At 46.4% G+C, this 25,885-nt stretch overlaps 1 protein-coding gene and 1 non-coding gene across 2 annotated transcripts in view; both read right to left on the minus strand.

Moving 5' to 3' along the window:
* BMP3 (bone morphogenetic protein 3) overlaps positions 1-23,623 on the minus strand; it is a 118,691-nt gene extending 95,068 nt beyond the window's left edge. The window contains exon 1 of the mRNA XM_033914565.1: positions 22,971-23,623. Coding sequence (XP_033770456.1) covers positions 22,971-23,226 — 256 coding nt within the window. The 5' untranslated portion in view covers positions 23,227-23,623. The remainder of the gene's footprint in view (positions 1-22,970) is intronic.
* On the minus strand, positions 18,842-18,978 carry LOC117352839. Its single transcript, XR_004537891.1, has one exon. It is a non-coding gene; the product is annotated as a U11 spliceosomal RNA (small nuclear RNA).
* Positions 23,624-25,885: the final 2,262 nt, after the last annotated feature.

The raw sequence follows: 25,885 nt of genomic DNA on the forward strand, positions 1-25,885 counted from the left end.
ACTTAGGCACTATTTAATGAATTGCAGTTAATGGCGCTTACCAGAAAAATTAAACTAAACTTTTAAGTTTGTATACCGCATCATCTCCAAAAATTAGGCATCTACAATATAGGCCAGGGTTTTACTGGCTTACGTTGCAAATGCCTAGGGGCTAGATTCACAAAGCAAACCGATTTTGTACCGATCGGTTTGCGACCCCTTTACGAGCACATTTCCCTCCGGTCCGATTCACTTACCTCTCTGCCAACCATCTTCCGATCCACACATGCAAATGAGGGCAACGGCATGCAAAGTAGGCAGGGACGTGATTCACAAACCAAAACCCTGCAACACCGACTGGGCTGGCCAATCACAAATAAGCGACTGCTGAGTTGCTCAAGCCCTTTCTGACTGCCCTGTTCTCTGCCGCCCTGCTTTCTGCCCTGTCGGCCCCAAACTCTTCCTGCAGCCCCGGATCGCATGTCTGCCCCAACTCTCTCATCCTTCTCCGCAGTGCAGGCCTAACGGGCCCGATCGGGCAGGTTCGTGAATATAGCCGTAAGTTCTTTTGGCGCCTAAGGTCATCCCCGCCCTTAACTACACCTACTTTGATCTTAGGTGTCGTTAGATGCTTCCTTAGACACAATTGCAATGCCTACATGCCTATTTTTTTACGTCTTAACATTTTTTATTGAAGGAATAAAGTAAATAAACATTTATGCAATACATATAGAGATACCCATTACAAATGATTTCATACGTTTTGAAAATACAAACCGTATATTCTATTAAATACAATTATTCCTCCAAATATTTTTATTTCCCCACCCTATTCCCCCACCCTCCCTTCTCCATCTCCCCTCCCTCCTTCCCATTCCCCCCCAGGATGGACGATGACAAAGACAGCCAGATCTAGAATACAATAAAGGTAATAAAAGCTTCAATGCAATTCATTAAGAATCAAGCTTCGCGCTCTAAGTGAAAGTTTTTGAATACAGGGGTCCCAAATTTTCATAAAAAGACGAGTTCGTCTAGGACAGGGGTCAGCAACCTTTTTAAAGCAAAGAGCCATTTTATCCTAAATGTTTGACCTAAGATTTACAAAGAGCCGCAATGGGTAGACAAGGGGGTTTGAGATATGATGATGTCAGAGCATGCGCGGATGTTGCCCAATCCGGACACAAGCTCAGGCAGAGCTGGGGCCTTTCTTACCTGCTCTTCCCAACCCAGAACAAGCCTCCAATGGCTCAGGAAACCTCTGTTTTGCTCTTCCAAGCCCTTCTTTCTCCTCAAGCGGCCTGGAATGGCCACGAAATCCACAGATCTGGCGTTAACGTCAGATCCATTGCCACGAATGGGTCCAGAGATGCTCCCGGAGTTTTACAGAACCTCCCCTCAGGTAAAAATTGTCTATTTTTAACCACAGGTCACATTAGGAGAGGGGATATTATGAATAGAGAGGGGGGGGGAACATTCCAGACAGGTCTGTAAAGCAAAATGCTTGACTAAACCAACCTACAGCCTGGCACAGGATATCACTAAGGGTGAAGTAAAAGCTTTAGGAAGGGGAGATGAAATGAAGAATGATTTAAGTCCTCAGTACTTCCTGAGGTGCTCCTCTTCAGGTCTCCATCAGGATTTTGCAACCCAAAACTTCTTTTGTTACAATGGCATCTTGATATTGTCTTAAAACTCTGCATGTTTTGACCACAGCACACTCCAAGCAAGTTAAACTATCACTGAACATCACATTAAAAAAAACAATTATTTAAAAGCCTAAAAAAAAAGTTTTAGCTTCCGATGCACAAAACTATCACTGGTTTCTTAGTTGCAACACTCTGAACCATATCTCCCACTGTTCAAGATCCCTCTTATTTTTCACATCTTCCAGTAAGACGCTGCTGCTTTCAACGTGATACCGCGCTGCTGAGACGTGCGCTGTTGGCTGTGCCGGTCCTCTGCCCCGGAACAGGAATTGAATTAAGAGGGGGGGGCAGAGGACTGGCACAGCCAACAGCGCGCGCCTCAGCCAAGCATACCACGTCGGAAGCAGCAGCGTCATTCTGGAAGATGTGAAAAAATAAGAGGAATCTTGAACAGTGTGAGGTCGTCAGAAGCACTGTTCTGAGCCGCATCCACGTGGCGAAAGAGCCGCATGTGGCTCGCGAGCCGCAGGTTGCCAATCCCCGGTCTAGGAGAACAATGAACTTCCCACACTTCAAATAAAAGCACAGGATGTAAGTGGTTCCTCCAATGCCAAAAACTAGGAGGTTCTGTCTGCAACCAATCTAATATAATAAAACGGTAAGCCGCGCATGCGCACTTCCTAAGCGTGCGTCCATTTTCTGTGTGCTGTAGCGACCCATAGGAAGTGAGCATGCGCGTCTTACGGTCTGGCCTCACGCGAGGCAAGACAACTGCGCGCCCTTCTCTGCTCTCCACCTGCAGAGCGGCGGCTGCCGCCTGCTAGCACACCCTGCCCTCTCCAAGCCGGGACCGCAGCCAGCCAACGATCGCCTCCACAGCGCGGAACAAGTCGACGACTCCCCCCTCCCGCACCAACCGCTGCCGCTCCTATTTGAAGCGGCCTGATGAGGTTCGCGGCCGGCTGTAGCGAACCTCGCAGGCCGCTCTACACATGAAGCACGTTCCCTCTGACGCGATCGCGTCAGAAGGAACATGCTACCATATGGAGAGCGGCCTGCGAGGTTCAAAACAGCCGCCCATGAACCTAAGCAGGCCGCTTTGAACAGGAACAGGAGCGGCAGCGACGGCACTCCCCCTCCTTTCAGCGGCCGGCAAACAACATGGAGGACTGCTTCCGGGAGGAATCGGCTTCCAGCCTCATATCTCAGGCCTGACCCGCGACTCAAAGGGGAGAGGATATGCTGGATGGAGGGAGCAAGACAGATACTGGTTAGAAGACTGAAAATAAAGGGGGAAGAGAGAGAAAGAGAAGATGCTGGAAGGGAGGAGTTAGCAAAAAAAAAAAAAAAAACAACTGGAGAAATAGAAGCAGATAGAGATGCAGAAAAATAAATGGAGGAAAACTGAAAGATAAGGTTAAAGTCTGAGATGGATGTAGGAGAGGAAGTGAAGACAGGAATGAGAGAAGAGCCAAATAGACTGCAAACCCTGGTAAGAAAATTGAGAGAAGAGAGTAGAAACTGAAATAAACATGAATAAAATGGCCAGACAATAAAAGTAGAACAAAAGAATTTTATTTTTAATTTCATTAACAGAAAATGCAGTTTTATTGTAAATTTGCACTGCTTTCTTTTTATATTCCAAAGTGTATAGTGTTTTTTCTCTTTCTCTGGTGTTGAACTGCATATTGTTGGACAGGGGGAGCAGGAAGAGGTGCTGATGGACAGGGGGGGGGATGAAGGGAGGCCTACTGCTGGACAGGGGGAGCAGGAAGAGGTGCTGATGGACAGGGGGGGGGGATGAAGGGAGGCCTACTGCTGGACCGGGGGAGCAGGAAGAGGTGCTGATGGACGAGGGAGCAGGAAGAGGGGTGAGATAAAATAAAGGGAGAAGGGCTGCTGTTGGATAAGGTGAGCAGTGATGGGGTGGGGGAGGACACAGGGGAGGTAAAAGGAAGGGAGAATGAACAGGGGGAGCAGACAAGGGGTGGTGGTGGACAGCCAAGGAAAAAAAAGAAAGAAAGATAGAAATACAGAAAGCGGCTAAGGAGAGAGAAAAAGAAATAAAGACAGACACACACACACACATATTCTAGCACCCGTTAATTTAACGGGCTATAAGACTAGTATTGTATAATACATTTATGACCTACCATACAAGCTTTCTGAAATAAGTCATTTTCCTTGACCATATACCCCACAGACAGCTGCCTTACCAAATATCACACCCCTTGGAGATCCCACCACAGGACTATCCCATAATGAACCCAAAAAAGTTAGGATGGCACTTCAAGGACACTGGCAAAAAGTAAGAGCTAATGTGTTAAGATCTCTCACATTTAATACATTTTGGCATGAAAAGCTTGTATTTGTGAGAAATAGGTGCCTATTTTTTTAAACAAATTTTTAATCATTTTTTAACGGCATGGCCAATACCGCTGCCTAACTTACAGCACCGTTTATAGAATTTGGCCCCTATCTTTTGGTTCTATTTTTTGGGGAAAAAGTCCTAGGGAAAAACGCGTTAAAAGAAGCTCAAGGAACATCTGGGGGACCAGCAGTCTTACTAGACATCCCAGCAAAGCAGCGGGGCAGGTCAGGAGGCACTGCAGTAGACTTCACATAAAAAGTCCCAGGTACACATCTCACCCAAAAAATCCCAAACCCTTATTTTATATGGTGAGCCCTCCAGGAATAGCAAAAAAAAAAAAAAAATGTACTGTACCCACCTGTACTCCTCTACAATAGCCCTTATGCCTGCAAGTGTTACTTATATGTAGGTTCAGTGGGTATTTTGTTGGTTTTGAAGGGCTCATACTTTTTACCATAAGTGTACCAGTTAGAGTGGGATATGGGCCTGCACTGACCACTAGACTATTCCAGGGAGCTGCTTGCTGCTCTAAGAGAAACGGCCGTTATGTCTGCAGCTAACATAGAGCCAGGTATATACTGTCAGTTTCACCTCTTGGGGGCAGGGGGAGCAGGACGGGGTCAGTGACCACTGGGGGACTAAGGAGGGATCATGCCTTCATCCCTCCAATTAATTAATCACACAAATGTATCCACACGGTACCGGCAATATTTTCAAATCCAGAGTACAGAAAGTTTGCCAGTTGCCTAAATAGGCATAAGTAGGGTTACCATATGGCTCCAGAAAAAGGAGGACGGATTGAGACATCTGGGTTCTACTTCTAATGTAGAAGAAAAACCCGGATGTCTCAATCCATCCTCCTTTTTCTGGAGCCATATGGTAACCCTAGGCATAACTGTTTATGCCCTAAGCTGTAAAGTGAATTAGTAGTCCAACTAAGCTTCAGGACTTCTTTCCAATATTTTCATTATTATAGGACCTCATTAGTGCTGCTCAAGGCTCAAGAATTTCAGTGCCTCAAAACACTGACGAACAACTTTAGACGCATTATACAGAATTTGAAGGTAGAGGCCATCAGATGAATTAGAGAATGAAAGCAGATTCCAAAAGAAGAGGTAAAATAAAATAAATAAATACTGGAACCAAATGAAAGAGAAAACACCGAAACATGAGGCCCAGGGCAAAGAGTGAGAGTGGGCAGAGGTTTTACTGGAACATATTAATATGTAAGGGCCATGGACTTGGATATACAGTACTGCCTTTCCGTGATACAACCAAAGCAGTTTGCATATTATATTCTGGTACTTTCCCTGTCCCTACTGGACTCACTGTCTATGGGGCCCTTTTATAATGCTATGGTAAGCACTAACAAATGATTACCACAGCAAAACCTGATCTATCATGAGGCATGCCAGGGCATCCGGTGCTAATTATACCAAGTGGGCATGCTACCTAAGCATCAAAAAAATAAAAATTTTCTCGAACAGGAAACATGTCTGGGGGCAAAGAGTGGGCATATTCTGCACTAATCGTTTAGCAGAGGTACACTGCCGCGTGCAAACTGATTAGCGCATGCTTATGGCTTGAGCCCTTACCACTTATATAATGGGCAGCAGCAAAGGCTCACTCACTAATCTGTTTTCATGGCCACATGCTAATGGCAAAATTAGTGCATGGCCTTTAATACCAAAAATATGAATTTCAGCCATTTTACCCCAGCAGTAAGAATGGCCTTAGTGTGTGGGAATGAGCCACATAAGGGCGTGCCATGGCCATATTTTACCATTTCTTTGGTAACAGGGCCCTAAGTTTTGTCCCTGAAGCAATGGAGGGTTAAGTAACTTGCCCAGGGTTACAAGGAACCGTGGTGGGAATCAAAACCAGTTGCTCAGTTTCTCATTTCACCACACTAATCATTAGGCCTCCTCCACTAGATCAACAAAAGGGATGATTTTAAACACAATACAAGAATATATATATATATATATATATATATATATATATATATATATATACACACCGTATTTGCCGGCGTATAAGACGACTTTTCAGTACCTTAAAATCCTCCCCAAAGTCGGGGGTCGTCTTATACGCCGGGTACTGTTTAGAGAGCTGCACGGGGACGCCCCTAGGGTCGCGGGGATCCCTTGGGGACGCCTCCGAGGGTCGCGGGGATCCTGCGGGGCTGGATGCTCAGTCTTCTGGATGTACGCGGCTCTTCTTCTCCCTACCTTCTCTGCTTGCAGCACAGAGCCGAACGGAAGTCTTCCCGACGTCAGCGCTGACGTCGGAGGGGAGGGAGGGCTTAAACAAAGCCCTCCCTCCCTCCGACGTCAGCGCTGACGTCGGGAAGACTTCCGTTCGGCTCTGTGCTGCAGGCAGGGCAGATAAGGAGAAGGAGAGTAGCCTCGCGGTTCGAGTGGCTACCAAGGGAGAGGGGCGGCCCGCCCCTCCCCGCCCCGGTTGCAGCACAGCCGGCCAGGTTCCCTTACTTTTGTGGCACTTCCCCGACCGACCGATAACAGCCCGGGTCCGACAATCCTCCCTGCCCTGTAGCCGCGAATCTAAATTACCTTCTTACAGCAGCTGTAAGAAGGTAATTTAGATTCGCGGTTAAGGGCAGGGAGGTTTGTCGGACCCGGGCTGTTATCGGTCGGTCGGGGAAGTGCCACAAAAGTAAGGGGACCTGGCCGGCTGTGCTGCACCCGGGGCGGTAGAGAAGGTGTGCGGAAGAAGGGGTAGTCTTATACGGCGAGTATATAACAAAACTCTATATTTTAACTAAAAGTTGGGGGGTCGTCTTATACGCCCAGTCGTCTTATACGCCGGCAAATACGGTATATATATATATATATATACATACACACACACACACGAGGGTGAATCAAAAGTTAAAGGCAATTGTTAAATTGCACAATAACCAAAACAGAGCTAGTGAAATGCACTATAAGTACTCATACATTGCCTATTGGATAGTTCATCCATGCAAAATGTTTTTTTTTTTAGTATTTATATACCACTTATTATCTAAGTGGTTTACATTCAGGTACTCCAGCATTTTTCCCTACCTGTCCCAGTGGGCTCACATTCTATCTTATGTACCTGGGGCAAAGGGGGATTAAGTGACTTGCCCAGAATCACAAGGAGCAGCATGGGATTTGAACCCACAACCTCAGGGTGCTGAGGCGGTAGCTCTAACTACTGTGCCATGTGGCAGCCATGAAGTAAGAAACATGGAAGCTCCATTGCAAAATTGCACCATCGAAGAACGTGCTGTAGTGCGCTTTCTTTAGGCAGAGGGAGAGAAACCTGTGGAAATTCACCATCAGGTATTGACTCGGAATGGGCATAGCACCTTGAATCAATGAAAGATTTATGAGTGGTTAAAAAGGTTTAAAACTGGTGCACTGATGAAGGTTGTTCTGGTCGCCTATCAACATATAACATAACATAACTTTATTCTTCTATACCACCACAACTTCTAGGCGGTTTGCACTGAAGAGAACTACACAATCAGCGATTTACAAAATACAAATAGTAAAAGTACAATATATTTCTCAAGGATAGTCAATATAAAATTATTAAATTGAATATGACTTCTATTTAGGAAATAAATCTATCAAACAATACAGTCTTAATTTCTTTCCAAAAAGCGCCATAGGTCAACCTAGCTCCATTGATGTACCGTATTTTCACGCAAATAACGCGCACCCGTATAAAACGCGCACACGGATATAGCGCGCAGAAATCACGATGATATGTACAAAAACTTTGGTATACCGCGCTCACGGGTATACCGCGCATGCTGCCCGACGCTCCTTTCGCCCGCCCTGACTTTCCGTGCGCTGTCCCGACTCTCCGTTCACCCCCCCTGACTTCCGTGCACTGTCCCCCCTTGAAGGTCTGTCCCCATCCTGAAAGCCTGATGCACCCCCCGACGTCCGATACATCCCTCCCCCCCGAAGGACCGCCGACTCCCCAACAATATCGGGCCAGGAGGGAGCCCAAATCCTCCTGGCCACGGCGACCCCCTAACCCCACCCCGCACTACATTACGGGCAGGAGGGATCCCAGGCCCTCCTGCCCTCGACGCAAACCCCCCCCCCCCCAACGACCGCCCCCCCCCAAGAACCTCCGACCGCCCCCCAGCCGACCCGCGACCCCCCCCACCCCCCTTCCCCGTACCTTTGGTAGTTGGGCCAGAAGGGAGCCCAAACCCTCCTGGCCACGGCGATCCCCTAACCCCACCCCGCACTACATTACGGGCAGGAGGGATCCCAGGCCCTCCTGCCCTCGACGCAAACCCCCCTCCCCCCCAACGACCGCCCCCCCCAAGAACCTCCGACCGCCCCCCCAGCCGACCCGCAACCCCCCTGGCGACCCCCCCACCCCCCTTCCCCGTACCTTTGGTAGTTGGCCGGACAGACGGGAGCCAAACCCGCATGTCCGGCAGGCAGCCAACGAAGGAATGAGACCGGATTGGCCCATCCATCCTAAAGCTCCGCCTACTGGTGGGGCCTAAGGCGCGTGGGCCAATCAGAATAGGCCCTGGAGCCTTAGGTCCCACCTGGGGGCGCGGCCTGAGGCACATGGTCGGGTTGGGCCCATGTGCCTCAGGCCGCGCCCCCAGGTGGGACCTAAGGCTCCAGGGCCTATTCTGATTGGCCCACGCGCCTTAGGCCCCACCAGTAGGCGGAGCTTTAGGATGGATGGGCCAATCCGGCCTCATTCCTTCGTTGGCTGCCTGCCGGACAGGCGGGTTTGGCTCCCGTCTGTCCGGCCAACTACCAAAGGTACGGGGAAGGGGGGTGGGGGGGTCGTGGGGGTCGCCAGGGGGATCGCGGGTCGGCTGGGGGGCGGTCGGAGGTTCTTGGGGGGGGCGGTCGTTGGGGGGGAGGGGGGTTTGCGTCGAGGGCAGGAGGGCCTGGGATCCCTCCTGCCCGTAATGTAGTGCGGGGTGGGGTTAGGGGGTCGCCGTGGCCAGGAGGGTTTGGGCTCCCTTCTGGCCCAACTACCAAAGGTACGGGGAAGGGGGGTGGGGGGGTCGTGGGGGTTGCCAGGGGGGTCGCGGGTCGGCTGGGGGGGGCGGTCGGAGGTTCTTGGGGGGGGGGGGCGGTCGTTCGAGGGAGGGGGGTTTGCGTCGAGGGCAGGAGGGCCTGGGATCCCTCCTGCCCGTAATGTAGTGCGGGGTGGGGTTAGGGGGTCGCCGTGGCCAGGAGGGTTTGGGCTCCCTTCTGGCCCAACTACCAAAGGTACGGGGAAGGGGGGTGGGGGGGTCGTAGGGGTCGCCAGGGGGGTCGCGGGTCGGCTGGGGGGGGCGGTCGGAGGTTCTTGGGGGGGGGCGGTCGTTCGAGGGAGGGGGGTTTGCGTCGAGGGCAGGAGGGCCTGGGATCCCTCCTGCCCGTAATGTAGTGCGGGGTGGGGTTAGGGGGTCGCCGTGGCCAGGAGGGTTTGGGCTCCCTTCTGGCCCGATATTGTCGGGAAGTCGGCGGTCCTTTGGGGTGGGGGTGCGAGTGGTCCTGCCGGGGGGGGGGGGGGATGTATCGGACGTCGGGGAGTCGGCCGGGCAAGAGGGCTTGGGCTCCCTCTTGCTCCGATCGTGGATGCGGGTGCGGGTGGGAGCGCGTGCGAGCGGTCGTTCGGGGTGGGGGTGCGAGCGGTCTGGCCAGGAGGGTTTGGGCTCCCTTCTGGCCCGATATTGTCGGGAAGTCGGCGGTCCTTTGGGGTGGGGGTGCGAGTGGTCCTGCCGGGGGGGGGATGTATCGGACGTCGGGGAGTCGGCCGGGCAAGAGGGCTTGGGCTCCCTCTTGCTGCGGTCGTTCGGGGTGGGGGTGCGAGCGGTCCTGCTGGGGGGGTGAATCGGGCGTCGGGCGGGGTGGGAACTATGTTTTAAAACTTTTGTATACCGCGCTCACGCATATAACGCAAGAGGGGTATGCGCGGTAGGTAAAAACGCGTATAACGCGCGCGTTATATGCGTGAAAATACGGTAGTTGCCTAACCAAGACTGCTGTTTACTTGCTTGAAACATGAATGTTCTATCCAAAAAGGACTTGTATTTACAACCAGTGATCCTTGGGTAGGCAAATAAGTTACAATTATAAAGCACGAAATGAGGTAAGAGATAGGTAGGGGCTATTCCCCAAACCGATTTAAAACAAATACAAAAGAACTTTGCCTCCATTGGTAACCAGTGCAGTAGTCTATAGTAGGGACTAACATGATCGCTTTTTTTCAACCAAATATTAAACGGACAGCCGTATTCTGTACTATTCTTAGTTCTCACAGTTTTTTTAGGTACACCCAAGTAGATGATATTACAGTAGTCCAATATAGAAAAGACCAATGACTGTACCAATAAGATAATGGGTCAAAATATTTTTTAATAGTCTTTAATTTCCATAGTGCAAAAAGTACTTTTTCGTCACTAAGTTTGTGTATTCAACCATGGATAAATGGGTGTCTAATGTGACTCCTAATATTTTTATAGTTTCAGAAATCGGATAATCATGATCATTTAGGTGTAACAATGTTTTATCATTTTGACACACACAAGAACACATTGACAGGGTGGATGCCTTGATTAGAGAAGACCGACAGATAACGGTGTCTCAATTGGCTGCAAATCTGCCATAATGCACGATGACTCGGGATACAGGAAGGTCTGCGCACGATGGGTTCCCAAACAACTTACTAATCTACATAAGCAACAGTGTGTTGAGGTTGTGACCCAGTTCCTGAGACAGGATGAAGAATCGTCACCAGCAACAAGACCCAGGTGCATCACTATGATCCAGAGAGCAAAAGACAAAGCATGGAATAGAGACATCCGTCTTCTCCAGAAAAGAAGAAATTCAAACATCAGCCTTAGTTCATGAAAATCATGTTAACCTTCTTTTGGGACAAGAAGGGGCCTATTCGGGCACATTTCCAAGTGCACGGGCAAACAGTGAAACTGTGCATGAACTTAAACTTGCAATTTGCAGCAAAAGAAGCTGCACCATGGCAATGCACATCCTCATACAGCAGCAGCAGCGACAGAAGAGACGGTGCAACAGCTTGGGTTTGATCGTCTTTCATAACCTCTTTAAAGCCCGGATCTGGCACCTAGCGATTATCACATCTTTGGTCCGCTGAAGGAGACGCTGCGAGGTCACAGATTCACCTCTGGTGATGAATTAAAAGAAGCAATGATCACCTGGCTTTGGGAGCAGCCCAAAAAATTTCTTATCTGCAGCAATGCAGAATCTATTTAAACGATACAACAAATGTGTCATTTTGCATATATGCTCAATTGCTCACAGTTACTTCTATTAAAACCGTTAAATGTATTTTGCCTTTACTTTTTGATTTACCTTCACATATTGAAATACAACATGATCTCACATTTTCCCCATTTACAATTCTTGCCACCTCTTGCTTTATACTGCATTAACAGCCTTTTTTTTCAATAAGGATTTTTCCACAGGCAAAGAATGGGAGAAAACTGGCAAAGTGCTGTCTAAATAAGGCCCAACTGTTGACACATAGCCCAAAATCACTGAGGGGAGGGTTAGCAGGTGAAGGCAGACTCATTATCTATTTCCGACACTTGAACGTTACAAGGCTGAAGTTTGAGGGACTGTGAAAACTACTCGCATTCACATCAATGGCAGCTGTGCCTTATCGCCAATTACAAGGCTAATGGGAAATCCAAGTGAGGTGTTATCTACCCTGTTACTAGGGTCTGAGCAAAGTCCAACAAGTTTGTTAAGCTTACTAGGGCAGTGTCTGAAAAATGCAGCAACAGTGCAAATGCCAGAGCTCATCCATAGATCCAGCCAGGCTACACTCCAAGACAGTATTTCGTTCAGGAAAACACCGTTCTTTCAGTGGATAAAAGAATGCTTTCTCCAACGTCATGCTTCATCACACTCCAAAAGCCTGCCCAATTATATGCACCTGTGCTGCTCTAACGTCGAGGTTGACTGGATGTTCCCTATATGGCCTTTGTCGAGAGGCAGACTCTGCAAATACTGCACAGCTGGGTTATTATACTGAACACAATTATTACAGAGCTCAAGAAAGTGGGTAGCTAAGATACAGTAGAACAGCCCGAGATCAAAGTAAACCTTATCCTAATTCTGACATATGCTCTTATCCTGCCTGAGGATATATAGATTAAACACAAAACAGATCCTTTTGAAGGCCTTGCCCATAATTAAGACAGTACTTTTCAAAAGGACTTATGTTACATGCATGCAGCAAGTCAAGGAGCCCTTTTACTTAAGTGTGTTATGCAATTAATGTGCAAATTAGCACTTGTTAAGTGTTACCGCATAGGTGTAGTAGCACCATGGTGACATGACAGCATGCACTAATTCACGCATTAACCCTTGGATTCTATACATGGCATTTAAAATTGGGTGCAGATATTTGGGCATCAACCCAATTGGCTAATGAGCCAATTAGGGCCAATTGTTTGCTAACTGGCACCAATTTGAATTTGTGTGCAAATCTTGCTATGCGCTATTCTGTAACAATGTGTGACCAAATCCCATAGGGTGTAACCAAAAAGGGAGTGTGACTACGGGAGGAGCATGGGCAGGTGGGGTGTTCCTAAAATTTGCACACATTGTTATAAAATACTAAAGATGTTCACCCAAATTGGATGCCAGGACATATATCTGATTTCAGCAGGCTTAAGTTTGGGCGCCAAAAATCGGCACTCAATGCTATTCAATGTTCATTCACCTCTTTTTGCTGTGAACCGTCTTGAACTGAAGATTTGGCGAATAAATTATTATTATTATTCTATATTGAAATGGGACGATTCATCGTGGCCATTTCAGCATGGGGTCGCTTCATCGCACTGAGTGCCGTCGGTGCCTTTCTCCTCTTCTCTGCCTCTCCCACATACCTCTTGAAAAGTTCGCCGACACGAGCAGCATCTTCCGTCCCTTGCTCACGCCAGCCTTGGCTCCCTTCTGACGTCACGTCCTAGTTGCGGGACCAGGACATCACGTCGGAGGGGAGCCGAGGCTGGCACGAGCAGGAGGTGGAAGATGCTGCTTGTGCCGGTTAACTTGTCAAGAGGTATGTGGTGGCGGTGGGGGAGGGGCACTTGAGCGACAGGGAAGAGTAAGGGACATCCCAAGATTGGCGTGGGGGTGGATGGGAGGGCATTGCCCTCCAAACAAGGTCAGGCGCTGCTATGATGCTCCCAAGCTGTCAGCTGGGTGTAGGAAGATTCATCATGGCTAATTCAGTGCTGACATGGACCAGCTGAAACGGCCACCCTGAACTCGCCGCGCTGAATCGTCCTACCTAGACCCTTCTATAATGGGTGCTCATCTTTAAGTGCCCATTATAGAATAGAATGCTGATTTCTGAACACCATTTACTGAATCTAGCCCTATCTACATGTTGGGATTTGAGAATGGGAACCAGGTGTGTGATGGGTAGAGAACAGACATAGACTGCATATAGCAATGGGTACTTACTGTCCACTTTCACTTGAGAATGTGCTAAGTAGCGCTGCCCAATTTCCGATTCGATTCACTTTGGGTGAATCGATTTGAATCCATTCCCTTTTTTTAAAAAAAGTCGTCCTCCCAATTCGGTGATCGACCCTCCTTCCCATACCTTCCTAACGCAGGAGCAGCAGCACTGCCTCTTGCTGGCCGTCCGTTGCTGCTCCAACTTTAGGAGGCGAGGGGGGAGGGTCAGTCAGGAAGGCCTGCATGCTCCCCCAGCTTCCCCCCCTCCGGCCTCCCGCTCTTACCTTAAGATAATCAGCAGCCTGTGGAGAGGATCACCGGTGCTGTAGCGATCCTTGTAGGCTGCTGTCTTCCTCAGCACCACGTTCCCTTTGCTGCGATCCTCCCCTGACGTCAGAGAAGGGCCGGGATCGCAGCAGAGGGAACGTGGTCCTGAGGAAGACGGCAGCCTGCAAGGATCGCTACAGCACCGGCGATCCTCTCTGCAGGCTGCCGATTATCTTAAGCCAGTACTGAATCTGTATTTGCTCCGTGCTTCATGGTGGTGGGGTTATTCTGATGTCCTGTAAAGCGATCGTATTAACTTACAGTCTTCCAAGTTTGCAATATTCAAGCTAGTTCTAATGAATGCTCATTAGATTAATTAGGAAAATATTGAAACCTTTAGCTATTTGTGGTGCATCAGTGAATATCAAGGCTTTAAAAGTCCAGCACGAAAGATGGGCTAATTAACATGAGCTAAGAGCAGAAAGATCTCTCCTTTGAGCCTTTGAATAGGGGGGAGGAGTTTCCACCCCTCAACAAAATTGGTAGCCTCAGCCAAACTTTACTAATGGCCAATTTGACAGCTCTTCTTTTTCTTCCCTATGGTGACTTTACTAACTGTAGTCTGGCCACTAGTCCTCCCAATTCCCTGTCCAGCCACTGCTGTTTCTATGACACTTTGAGCTTTACTATACATCAGTGGTCTCAAACACAAACCCTTTGCAGGGCCACATTTTGGATTTGTAGGTCCTTGGAGGGCCTCGGAAAAAAATAGTTAATATCTTATTAAAGAAATGACAATTTTGCATAAGGTAAAACTCTTTATAGTTTATAAATCTTTCCTTTTGGCTAAGTCTTAATAATAATATTGTCATTTATAGCTAAAGAGACATATGATCAAGAAACTGTTTTATTTTACTTTTGTGATTATGATAAAAACATACCGAGGACCTCAAAATAGTACCTGGCGGGCCGCGTGTTTAAGACCACTGCTATACATAGTTCCATGTTATTTTCACAACAAAAAGAAGAACAGAGTAGCATAGGAATCAACAGCTCAACCTGAATGAGAGCTAGAGAAAGCGATTGGAAGCAATAGCAGTTGATGGGGAACCTGAAGAGAGAATGCAGAGTGCAAGACTTCCCCACCCCCAATAGCAGAGATGCCTCTATAGCTGTTCTTATGAGACTATGGGCTCCTTTTACGAAGGTGCGTTAGGGCCTTAATTCGCGGAATAGCACGCGCTAGCCGTTACCGCCTCCTCTTGTGCAGGCGGTAGTTTTTCAGCTAGCGCCCGCTAATCCAGTGCGTGCGGTAAAACACTAGCGCACCTTTGTAAAAGGAGCCCTATATGAACTATGACAGCGGCTTTTGAAAATATACCATATGTAAGTCCTGAATCTAAGTACATGTTTTATTATTGTGGCTCCTAACTCTTCACCATTCAACTTGAACCCTCTTTTCAAAGATTCAGATGTGCACCAGCCAACAAAAGGTAGAAAAAATAAATTTTATTTTCTGTTTTCTGATTACAATGTGTCAGATTTGAAATATGCATCCTGCCAGAGCTGGTGTTAGACCGCGAACGTGAGCTAGGATTTAATAGAGAGAGGAAAAGTCTTTTTTGTTTACACCACAGTGCCACTGTGGGCAGGAGAGGGCAAAGGGGGTGAAGAGGCTATAAAATAAACCTACCAGGATGTCTGAAAAAAAACACTCAATTGGGCAGGAAAATTGAATCGAATTGAAAGTTCTAATGATAACACACAATTGGAAATGTTATGATCGACTTAATTATACTTTTTGGTGGGCAAACTTGTGTTCTAGTTATAAATATAGAACACTCACAATGGTATAACGTGCATAATCTATACTAAAACAGAGGGAAAAGACCTCAATATACCCCAGAGATTCAATCAATAAGTTGAAACCATTTTGGGGTTAAGGTATCATCATTGGTCCACACCTCCGTTGTGAATCCTATTTTATGTGCGATTTAATTATCTTTAATAAATACGACAAGAGAGCTGGCAACCAAATAACTCTGACAGTGATATTCAACAATCTGGCTTTGTGAATAAATTTTTAACAAGCACTTATGTTTTTGGGTTGGGTGGGGTTTATGGTTGTTTTCTGTTTTTTAAAAAGCAAAAGTTTGTATATTAGGCAAATATTGGTCTGTACTACTTCATATTTTATTTTCCTGTCATTCTTCCATGCATTTGACATTTCTGTATTGTTCCTGTGCTGGATTGTTCCCGCTCCGGTTGATATTGTGGATTGCTGTTTTTGTTCTTGCCTAATAAAAAGATTATTTCTTAAAAAAAACAAAACAAAAAAAACCCCAACAACCCCCAAAAACACCACAATATTGAGCATCACCCCCCCCCCCCCCCTGGCAGCAATGCGATTGGAGGACTTCTGCTTAGCTTTGAGGGATCAGTGCTGACTATCCCTATCACACATATATCAAGTTCCATCCACACACACACACACGCACATATTTAGTTACTTATTGGGATATATATTGTCACAGGGATGTCCCTGTGAGCTCCAGAGAAAACCTAGAGAAACCAGTTGCAAATGAAATACCAGCTAAATTGGACCAGTGTTCAAACAAACTTAAACCCTTGGGCTTGGGGGAAGAAAGGGGCATACATAGGATATACTAAGAAAAGTGTACCCAAACAACCTGGTACCGATTTATCTTTTTCTAGGCCAGGGTCCAGTAGGATAAATTCAGCACCAGTGGGAACCATAAAGCCAGGAAACAAGGTTGCAGGGATTACTTCTAAGCAGGACACACAATGCTACAAACAGGGAGCCAGTGTAGACCGGCATATAACTCTCAGGAGTCAGCTGATTCAGGAAAAGCCTACACCTGTTGCTAACTTCCATAATCCTAATAAAGGAAAGCAAAGGGGAGGAACAGAGAGCAACATCAATGAGCAGACTCAGAGGGTGAAGCCTGAAGCCAAACCACGCTTGGAGAGGAGAAGCACAGCTTCCAAAAGAAAACCCGATCAGACAGCTACAAAAGCGTGTGTTTGAATATCCTGAAATTGAAATGCAGGAAGATATCATGACAGATTACTCTGAAAGCAGTGGGTCTTTGAGTCAGGAAGAACCCATGGAGTTTTCTGAAGCCAATTTAGATTACTCACCTGAAAATCAAATGGAAACTGATATTGGAGTAAACATGGAAATGTTTCCTAAAGATGAAGCATTGTGGCATTATTCAAGGTTGTGGTTTCCCTGAATTGCTGGAAACAGAAACCTAAAGTTTGAAGTTTTGATCAGGCATTGCTCTATGGATGTCCTGATAAAATAGAGACTGTTTGCTAACATTTTGCTAAAGCTGCCCATAAAGGAAAGAAGTGTGAGAAGGCAGAAAGCCTTTTAAAATAGGAAAAGAACTGTGAATTGTGATGAGCCTGCTGTAGGAGCATAACATTGAAAAGAACTTTATGTTGTTAAAACCTGAATGGGATTCTTTGGGGGGAGGGATCATAATATCTGATCATTGAGGGTAGATGATTCCAAAGCCATTGAGTTTCAGGTAGCATACTACAATGAACTATAAAGGAAGGCAGAAGACTGGGGAAGTTGATTTGCCTGTCCTAGGGGAATTGTAAGTTTGGCTTAGCCTGAGTTGGCCAAACTAAAAGCCTGCCTAAAGGTTGGTGGGCCTGTAAAGCAAAAGAGTGTTTTGATTTTGAACTTAAACCTGTTTTGAGCTTTAAAAGAAACTGAAGTAAAGTTATCTATAGAACCTAGTTGGGGAGAAGATATTCTGTTGTGGTGTTCCATAGCTGTTCAGTGATTTTGGTTACTCTGGCATGTTAGTTGGAACGAGCTTTGTTTTATCCCAGACCTGTCATCTGTGAACATATACACCACAGTGACCCCTGATGCAGGCGTTCCTCGGTCGCTGAAATACAGTGCTGTGTCAGTTCCACAGCTTCTGCTTGTGTCCTTTTCTGAAATAAGCAAGTTGGTTTTACATCAGTGATCTTCAGTGGAGTGTTCATTGTCTGTTCCCACTTCCTTTTGTACTGTTTTATACCCGTGGGTTCTCTGTCCTGTTGGACTTTTTGGTGTGTACGTGGTGTTTTGTAAACCTATTTTCTTTGAACTGTTTGAGGAAACAGATACTGTATGTTCCAATAAAAGTACACAATTCAGGAAATGTTGGCGACTTATCCATAGTACCATATTTTCCACCAACTTCAATTAAAAAATCCGCTCGTTTTGAGGTCTGTCCGCTGGGCAGCTACAGGCTTGATCCTCATGGGCCAGGGCCAGGACCTGTCATAATATGAACTGCCTTTTTTTGAAGAGATTAATCCAAACTGGTTTACAATACACTGAATAGAAACCAGGTACGCTTAGGTATTTTTTTTCTAGCTGTCCTGGCAGGCTCACAATGTAACTAACTGTGGTACCTGGGGCAATGGAGGGATAAGGGGTAAATTCAGTAAGACGCACCTAAAGTTAGGCACCTAACTTACCCATAGCAGTTTTTAGCACTGACCGTGGCGGTAACAGCTCTGATGCTCATGAGCGTCAAAACTGTTACCACTGTGGCTGACGTTAAAAACTGTGCTACGGTTTTGTAAAAGAGGGGGGGGTTAATTAGTAAATTGGCTTCAATAATGTGCTTTAACAAGCTCATAACTGAAAAATTAAATAAAATTAAAGGCACTTATATTCTTAGTTGTGGTTCAACAAAAGATAGGCGCCATTATATAGGCCTTCAAAACCCTAACTTTTATAGGAACCTAACTTAAGTAGTTAAGCGCCGCTAAGCGTGATTCTATAATGGACACATAAGTGTAATTGACATGCAATAGGCATGTAACTTTAGGTGCCTATCTTTTTTAGGTGCCAATTACAGAACCTGGCCCTAAGTGACTTGCCCAGAGTCACAAGGAGCAGGCTAGGATCAAACTCACAGCTTCAGGGTGCTGAGGAAGCAGTTCTAACCACTAGGCCACACCTAGTGAGAGCAAATAGAAAAATAGGTTACGTCAGAATTCTTCCTTAGTATTCTAAAATGACATCCTTATTTTAGGAAGGCTTTTCTTTTTTTTTTTTTTTAGGGGGCGCCCGGATGCGAGTTCACCGACAGCCCCAGCTGCAAAAATTATGCTTCCGAAATCTCTTGATGTCTATTCCGCACAGAAAGATCCGAAAATCAAATCAACCCAAGTGCTAAACACAGCAGAAGCCCTTTTTTATGTACAGTATTTAACTTTCATGATCCTGTGGAAAAGGGGCTTTTCTGAACTCATGTAGCTGTGTACACATATACTGTTAAGTACTGCTCCAATAATATCATGTGTTTTGGAGGTGTGAAGAAGGCATTCCCTGGAGCAGAGCTGCGAGTATACATATATTTTATAAAATGCAGATAATGCGCACACATTTATGCTTGCTTTTCAACAGGTATAAATTTGTGCGTGTCCCTCAGGGTGCTAGAGACACATAAGCAATGATGGCCTACTAGCCACCCAAGCAATGAAACTAGACCACATCTCCAACCTGCTGATCACAACATCCAACTACAAAACCTTCAGGAGATAACTTAAAAAACCAAGTTATTCATGAAATTTGTCAAGTCAAACTAACCTTCTCAATATATCCCCAGACCCTAATGCTTCTTCTAATTATCTATCTTGTAATCTCACTGGGTATACCTTTACACCTCATTATAGCTGTTAGTTTTAAGTTTTGTCCTTATATTTTTCCACCACAAGGTGATTTATATGGTGGTTATTTTTCCTTTCACTTTTTAGATTCACACACCGCTTATTGCTGCCAATTATTAATGTGGCTGAATATACATCCGTTTGGTTTCCTGAAGCAGTTGCACGAAACATGTTCACCTCGAAACCAAGCTTTAGCTAAGCTAATTTTTCACTCATCTAATGCATTTGAGATATTTAGAATTTTATTGCATTTTTTTTTTATATACACAAAAGCTTAAAAGTATGGAGGACTAAGCAATGATTGGGTGGTGAGGTGGTCGGGGGTCTTCTTCCTCCACAGTACCCCTCCGTGTCTCTGAACTAATCCTATCAAATATAAAGCTTATGTTTATACGCTGATATTGTTGTCTACTAAGGGAAGTGTTCCTGGTTATATACGTGAAGCTTTTTCACTTCCTGATTGCGATACCTTTTTGGTATTGATTTGCTTTTCCCTCCTATTTTTGACTGGGTAAAAATAATCAGGCAAAATACTTAGAATTATGCTTTTCTCCCCCTCCCCCCATCATTTCCAAGGTGCCAAAAGGAATAATCTGATGCTGTAACAGTATAATGCTGTTATAAAACTGCAGACAGGGGAAGAATCTGTGGTGAAATGTGAGCCCAGGAGAAAAAAAAAAATTGATTTGGGGTAAATAAGGTCTTCTAAATTATTTTCAGCACCAGAGAAACTGAACCAGATGGCTTAGGTAAAAGCTGTTATGTATCTTTCTTCCAAGCCAGAGTTTGCTCGCAAATGTAAAAACTGAAAAATAGATTTGGACAGTAGTCATAGATATCAGTGTCTCTTGCGCACAAAATTAACAGCAGAAAAAGAGAGACTTAGGGACCAGTCTTTGAAGAAGTGGTTTCGGCTCGAGGCCAAAGAACAGGAAAAGCCTTCCTCAGATCGGGCCCCTGAAGTCCACACTGTGGTGAGCCAAGATGTAAAACAGGTGTTCAGCTCCTAAGATGCTGCTCTAACAATACAGAAGGAGCAGCTCCCCTAGCGCAGTTCAAGGGAACAGTCGTAACTCAGCCCTGATCAGCTAATATAGAGACCTCGTATCAGTCATGGTCTCTTGTTTAGAAAACCAGACATCTTAAATCTCCCATAACAAGGATGCTGAAAGAAGGGAGATGGGTAATGGAGTGCAAAACAATCGGGGTCCAAGATATCATTCCTCGGCTTTGTGGTAAGGGGAAGGGGGGGCGATCTGTAAATGTAAATCGCTTCGAAATAATAAGCGTTTCATCAAATTTTTAATAAAACTTTTATCTGCATAACAGAGATTCCTGGACAGAGGCATCATGGAATTAATTTAAAAAGACACATATTTCTAGCAGAGATGCAGTGATTTCCTGTTTTCCTGAACGCTGCGATTCCTGAACCCTGCAAAGGTCCTGTTTGGGCAAATATTTTAGCTTTTCCTACGTACAATGGAAGCTCTAAGTACAGGTAATTACGGAGCAGTTAAGCTGCCCCCACGAAGCAGGCATTTCCTTTCCGATGACAGCGAAGTGAATTACAATTAGAAAGGCTGGTTTTACGACGTGAACTGCTTGTACAGTGCTTTTGCACTGGAAGCAATAATAGCTCTTCTATATTCAATGGAAATGTCATTTTGTTCTTTAAGCTCAAGAGTGCATTTACACTGTCAACCTCGGGCTTTTATTGGCAAATGAAGGGGTTTAGCGCAGGTAAGAGCTTTTGATGAAACTCTGCAGTGGTTTTTTAACATAATACCTGTGTACCTGTACAGCCCAAGAACATTCTGAGAACCTGCAAGATTAATTAGAGCTTCCCGAGGTCTCCGTGGAGCCAAGATTTACTCCGAGTCAAGTATCGTGTGCAAACATATCACTGAACTGCCTACTAATTTGCTGGGGGGGGGGGGTTAATGCATGTAAAAAAAAAAAAAAAACCCCAACAAAACTTGCTTTAAGCTTCCCGTCAGCCTATATTCTACAAGTACACTTATGCATCAGAAAATGGCGGGTGGGGGGGAGGGGGGGAGGCATATCCCCATTTTTGGATTGTTTTAATCCCTTGGTGTATTGTGCAAAAACTAAAGGCATCTGCCCTGATAAGGTAGCCCAGCCTTTCAGATGCATGACTACCAGTTGCGGGGCAGAATAAAGATACCTAAAAGTAAACAGAACTTAAAAAGTGAAATTCTAGGGAAGGGTTACATAGCACTAGCTATATTTACACCCCTATAGGTGCTTCAGGGCTGTCACATCAAAGGAAAGAAAGCCAGGAATTCATTGTACAATCGGGAAATTACCATCTAGCATCTTAATTAACAGCTAAGGCGCTGAAAGGGGAGTGTCTCATCTTTTACCTGCACAATTACATGAATCAAGCTAGCTTTAAGCTGAATGTATCATGCAGGCTTAATAGTGAGGGATCAATAAGATTCACCAGCTGGGAGTTTTGACACTTAGCCCAAAGGGTGTAAATCTGACGACTGTGCGGAGCTGTGAACAATAAGTTTTATCTTCCACCTGCAACAACACGTCCCAACAGCAAAGACCCAAAAAGATCAACAGCCTGAGCGATAGAACTGGCAACTCCTAATGTTAACTGGTTTTTTTCCCACATCTACCAGTCAAAGCTGACTTTTGATTGCAACCTGCAGTCTTGGAACTGAGGAGGGGGGAAACGTTCAAAACACCACACCAGCTTCAGATGTGGGTAGGGTGGAGCTGCTAGAGCAGGGCTGCCCAAGTCCAGTCCTCGAGATCTTATGGCAGGCCAGGTTTTCAGGATATCCACAATGAATATGCCTCAGAGAGATTTGCCTGCACTGCCTTCTTGGTATGCAAATCTCTCTCAGGCATGTTCATTGTGGATATCCTGAAAACCTGGCCTGCCATTAGATCTCGAGGACCGACTTGGGCAGCCCTGTGCTAGGGGTTCTCTCCAAAAAAAACCAACAACAACAAAAAACAAACTAGGGTTACCACATGGCTCCAGAAATTCAGAAATTAAGACATCTGGGTTTTACTTCCACTAAAAGCAATGGAAGTAAAACCAGGATGTCCAAATCCGAACTCCTTTTTCTGGATCCATATGGTAACCTTAAAACTGGCCTCTTGGGGACCAGCAAAAAGAGCAGAGCCCTCAAGAAACCTATCTGAAGTCTAGAGCAGTGGTTCCCAACCCTGTCCTGGAGGACTACCAGGCCAGTCGGGTTTTCAGGATAGCCCTAATGAATATGCATGGAGCAGATTTGCATGCCTGGCACCTCCATTATATGCAGCTCTCTCTCATGCATATTCATTAGGGCTATCCTGAAAACCCGACTGGCCTGGTGGTCCCCCAGGACAGGGCTGAGTGCCACCACTTCAAAATGATCACGGGTGCTCTGTTCGCTGGAAATGATATCTTTAAAGGCAGAGTGAAGGGAGTCGAGCACCCATCAAACCTAGGATGGCACTTGGGGTGCGCTGGGTGGTGCCCTCTCTCCTGCTTACCTGGGTGCAGGGCTCGGAAGCTGCGCACGGTGTTGCCGCGGCGGGGTGGCTGCGGGGACGGCTCCTCCCTCGCCCCGCTGTAGTTCTCGTAGAGCCGCAGCATGTGCTCGGAGACCGTGTCCCCGCGAGGCAGCCGCGGCTCCGAGCCGCCGCCGCCTCCGCCCCTCCGTCTCCGCAGCGCCTCCCCGCGGCCGGGGCACAGAAGCAGGCAGCCCCAGCCCAGGCAGAGAAGCAGCCAGCGGGGGCACGCAGCCATCCTGGCCGGGCAGCCCAGAAAAAGAAGTAAAACCCTCTTTAAAATGACAAAAATAGATTTTTTTTAAAAAAAATTAAAAATGCCAGAGCTGAGCAGAAACAAATAACGCGACTAAAGTGTAGCTTTCCACTAATCGTTCAAAAGTTTGGAGGCGCCTGCGCGTTTCCTCCCCGAAGAAGCAAGTGCACACGCATGTAAATAACGTTTTGCGTCGTTAAAAAAAAAAATCCACTGACTACTGCGTTAGCCCCCGATCTGGGACTATAATAAAAGGCTAGCTGAAGAGAGCGTCCAGCTGTGGCTTCCTTCGGCGACCACGGCGCAGGCGCTCGCCTCCCTCTCACCCCACGCGGCCTCCTCCCGGCCCGGCGAGGCGTCAAGTGCCAGGGGCGCAGCCTGTCCCGGGTTTTGTGTCTGCGCGCGGGGCTGATCTGTGCGGCCTGCAGCCAATCGCTGGAACCGAACGGCGAAAGGCTCGCGCGAAAATCCCTCGCCCCCTCTCGTGGTCCTCCCGGAAAGGTGGAGGAGGAGGGTAGGGGAGGAATGGTCAGGAAAGGATGCCCCGCACTCCATCTCCCCCGAGCGGGTCCAAACTTGAGTGGATGGGCAATGGTGCCCGGGAATCTAAGCAGACTTAGCGTTTGTGGAGCTGCTCTCTTCCTTGGAACGAAATTTTTTAAAGTGCAATGGGCGATGTTTTTTTTTTAAAAAAAAAAATCTTCAGCCTGCTACTGCCCTGATAGTGCAATGCAAAATCAATGCTGTATCTAGTGGAGCGGTCAAATCTCACCCTGAATAAGTCAACTAATCGGCCGTTGCCCCTGGGACAAAAATGCAGATTTTGAACCCACTAGGGACAGAGAAAGCACCTAATGTGTGCTGCACGTGTCTAGTAGTGCTATAGAAATTAGCAATAATAGACTAAGAACTGCCCCCCTAGGTGCCACAAGCTGGGGTAATGTGCTTTCACCAAGACCATCCAAGGTCTTGCTTTCTGGCTGTACTATAGTGAGAGAAATGGCTTGTTAAAGGCACTGATTCTGCACAGTGAGTTAAACGGATATATAATGCACACCCACAGCCTGATGCAGATACAGTGATATATCCCTAATAGATGCTTTGTAAGATGAAGATACAGACTTTGAATATGCCATTCATCATTTACTTTTCACAGCCAACCATCGGGAAATAATTCCCTTAAAATACCATATCACAGCTGCAGTCAGAGAGAACATACACTAGCTACCATTCAAGGCAACTAGCAGAGCAATTCAGACAAAGACAAGGCAGGGAAATAATAGCATAATACAGAAAGACAAGTAATTAAATCCTAGGGACTTTTTAATGCATGAGAGAAAATGAATGCATTTATTCCTATGCAGACTTTAGGAGCTAGAGATGAGTTATGTAACTAAAGGACAGCACATCAGAACCAACAAGTATGTTTTGGTATGGTGTTGGGGGGAGGGGGTTACAGAATTCTTCCAAGTGAAAGAAATTAAAAGCTTCAATAACTGTTTGATAGGTCTCAAGGAAAGATGCATGTTGCCCCCCCCTCCCAATATAAATACATTTTTAAACCCCCATAAATGTAAGAACACCTGTAGGTTAAGTCAACCAAGTATGTGGAATTTAGGAAACTCAATCCTAAGTGCAAAGGCAGATATAGTGAGCAGGAGCACTCAAGGGATCTGAAGAAATTGGGGGAGGGGGTATGAATGCTGGTTGCTTTTTAAAGGGGTGTTCAACCTTTTGGCTTTCCTGGGCCACATTGGCCGAAAAAAAATTTTCTGGGGCCGCACAAATACTGATGAGCAAAAAAAAAAAAAAAAAGGTTGAGCAGGTCCCAAATTTGCAGTCACTAATATAGAAGATGTACGTATCCAATAATAAACCTTCATTAAAGGGACACTGTGGAGAGGAAACCAAAAAAGCAGTAATGCTGACCCTGACTGAGTGATCCTCCACGTGCACCGCTGACAGTGGGAGGAGCCACTGGCTTCCGCATCCCCACTCTGATGAGCAGGGATGCCCGCTCCTGGTTTTCCTATTCACTTCTATTACAGCTACGGTGAGCCTCTTCAGAGGTGAGCTTCATCAGAGCGGGGATGCTGCATCAGCTGTCAGCGGCGCATGTGGAGGATCGTTCTGTCAGGGTAAATATTACTGCTTTTTTGGGCCTCCCACTTTGAGCTTAGGCTCCCTCAAAATGAACATCTCCCCTGCTGTAGCAAGTAGGGATCCCCAAGCCTCACCAACTGACAGCCCCTGCAACTTCCCAAGTTCTGTAGCTGGCAGCAATATTGCAGAGTGGCTGCCTTCCCTCCCCCTCCCCTTCCCTTGGCTTTCATGCATGCATGAAAGCAGGGGCAGCTTGAGGATATTGCCATTGGCTGCAAAGCTTGGAGATTCTGAGTTGCCAGACTGGAGGAAGATGTCTTCAGGTGTCAGGGCTTGGGAATCCCACTAGCTCAAGTATTTATAAATCTCACTCAGGCAGGGAGAAACTATGATGCCCATCCACTAATTTTGGGCTCCAGTCCCTCTCCCAAATCAGCCGTATATGATTACAAAAATAATTGTGATGCACATATCCCAAAGCTAACATATTCCAGTTAATAAATTTAAAAAAAAACAATTTTTTCTTCCTTGTCTGGAT

The sequence above is a fragment of the Geotrypetes seraphini genome, chromosome 1, assembly GCF_902459505.1.
Source record: "Geotrypetes seraphini chromosome 1, aGeoSer1.1, whole genome shotgun sequence".
In the NCBI taxonomy this organism is placed as follows: domain Eukaryota; kingdom Metazoa; phylum Chordata; class Amphibia; order Gymnophiona; family Dermophiidae; genus Geotrypetes; species Geotrypetes seraphini.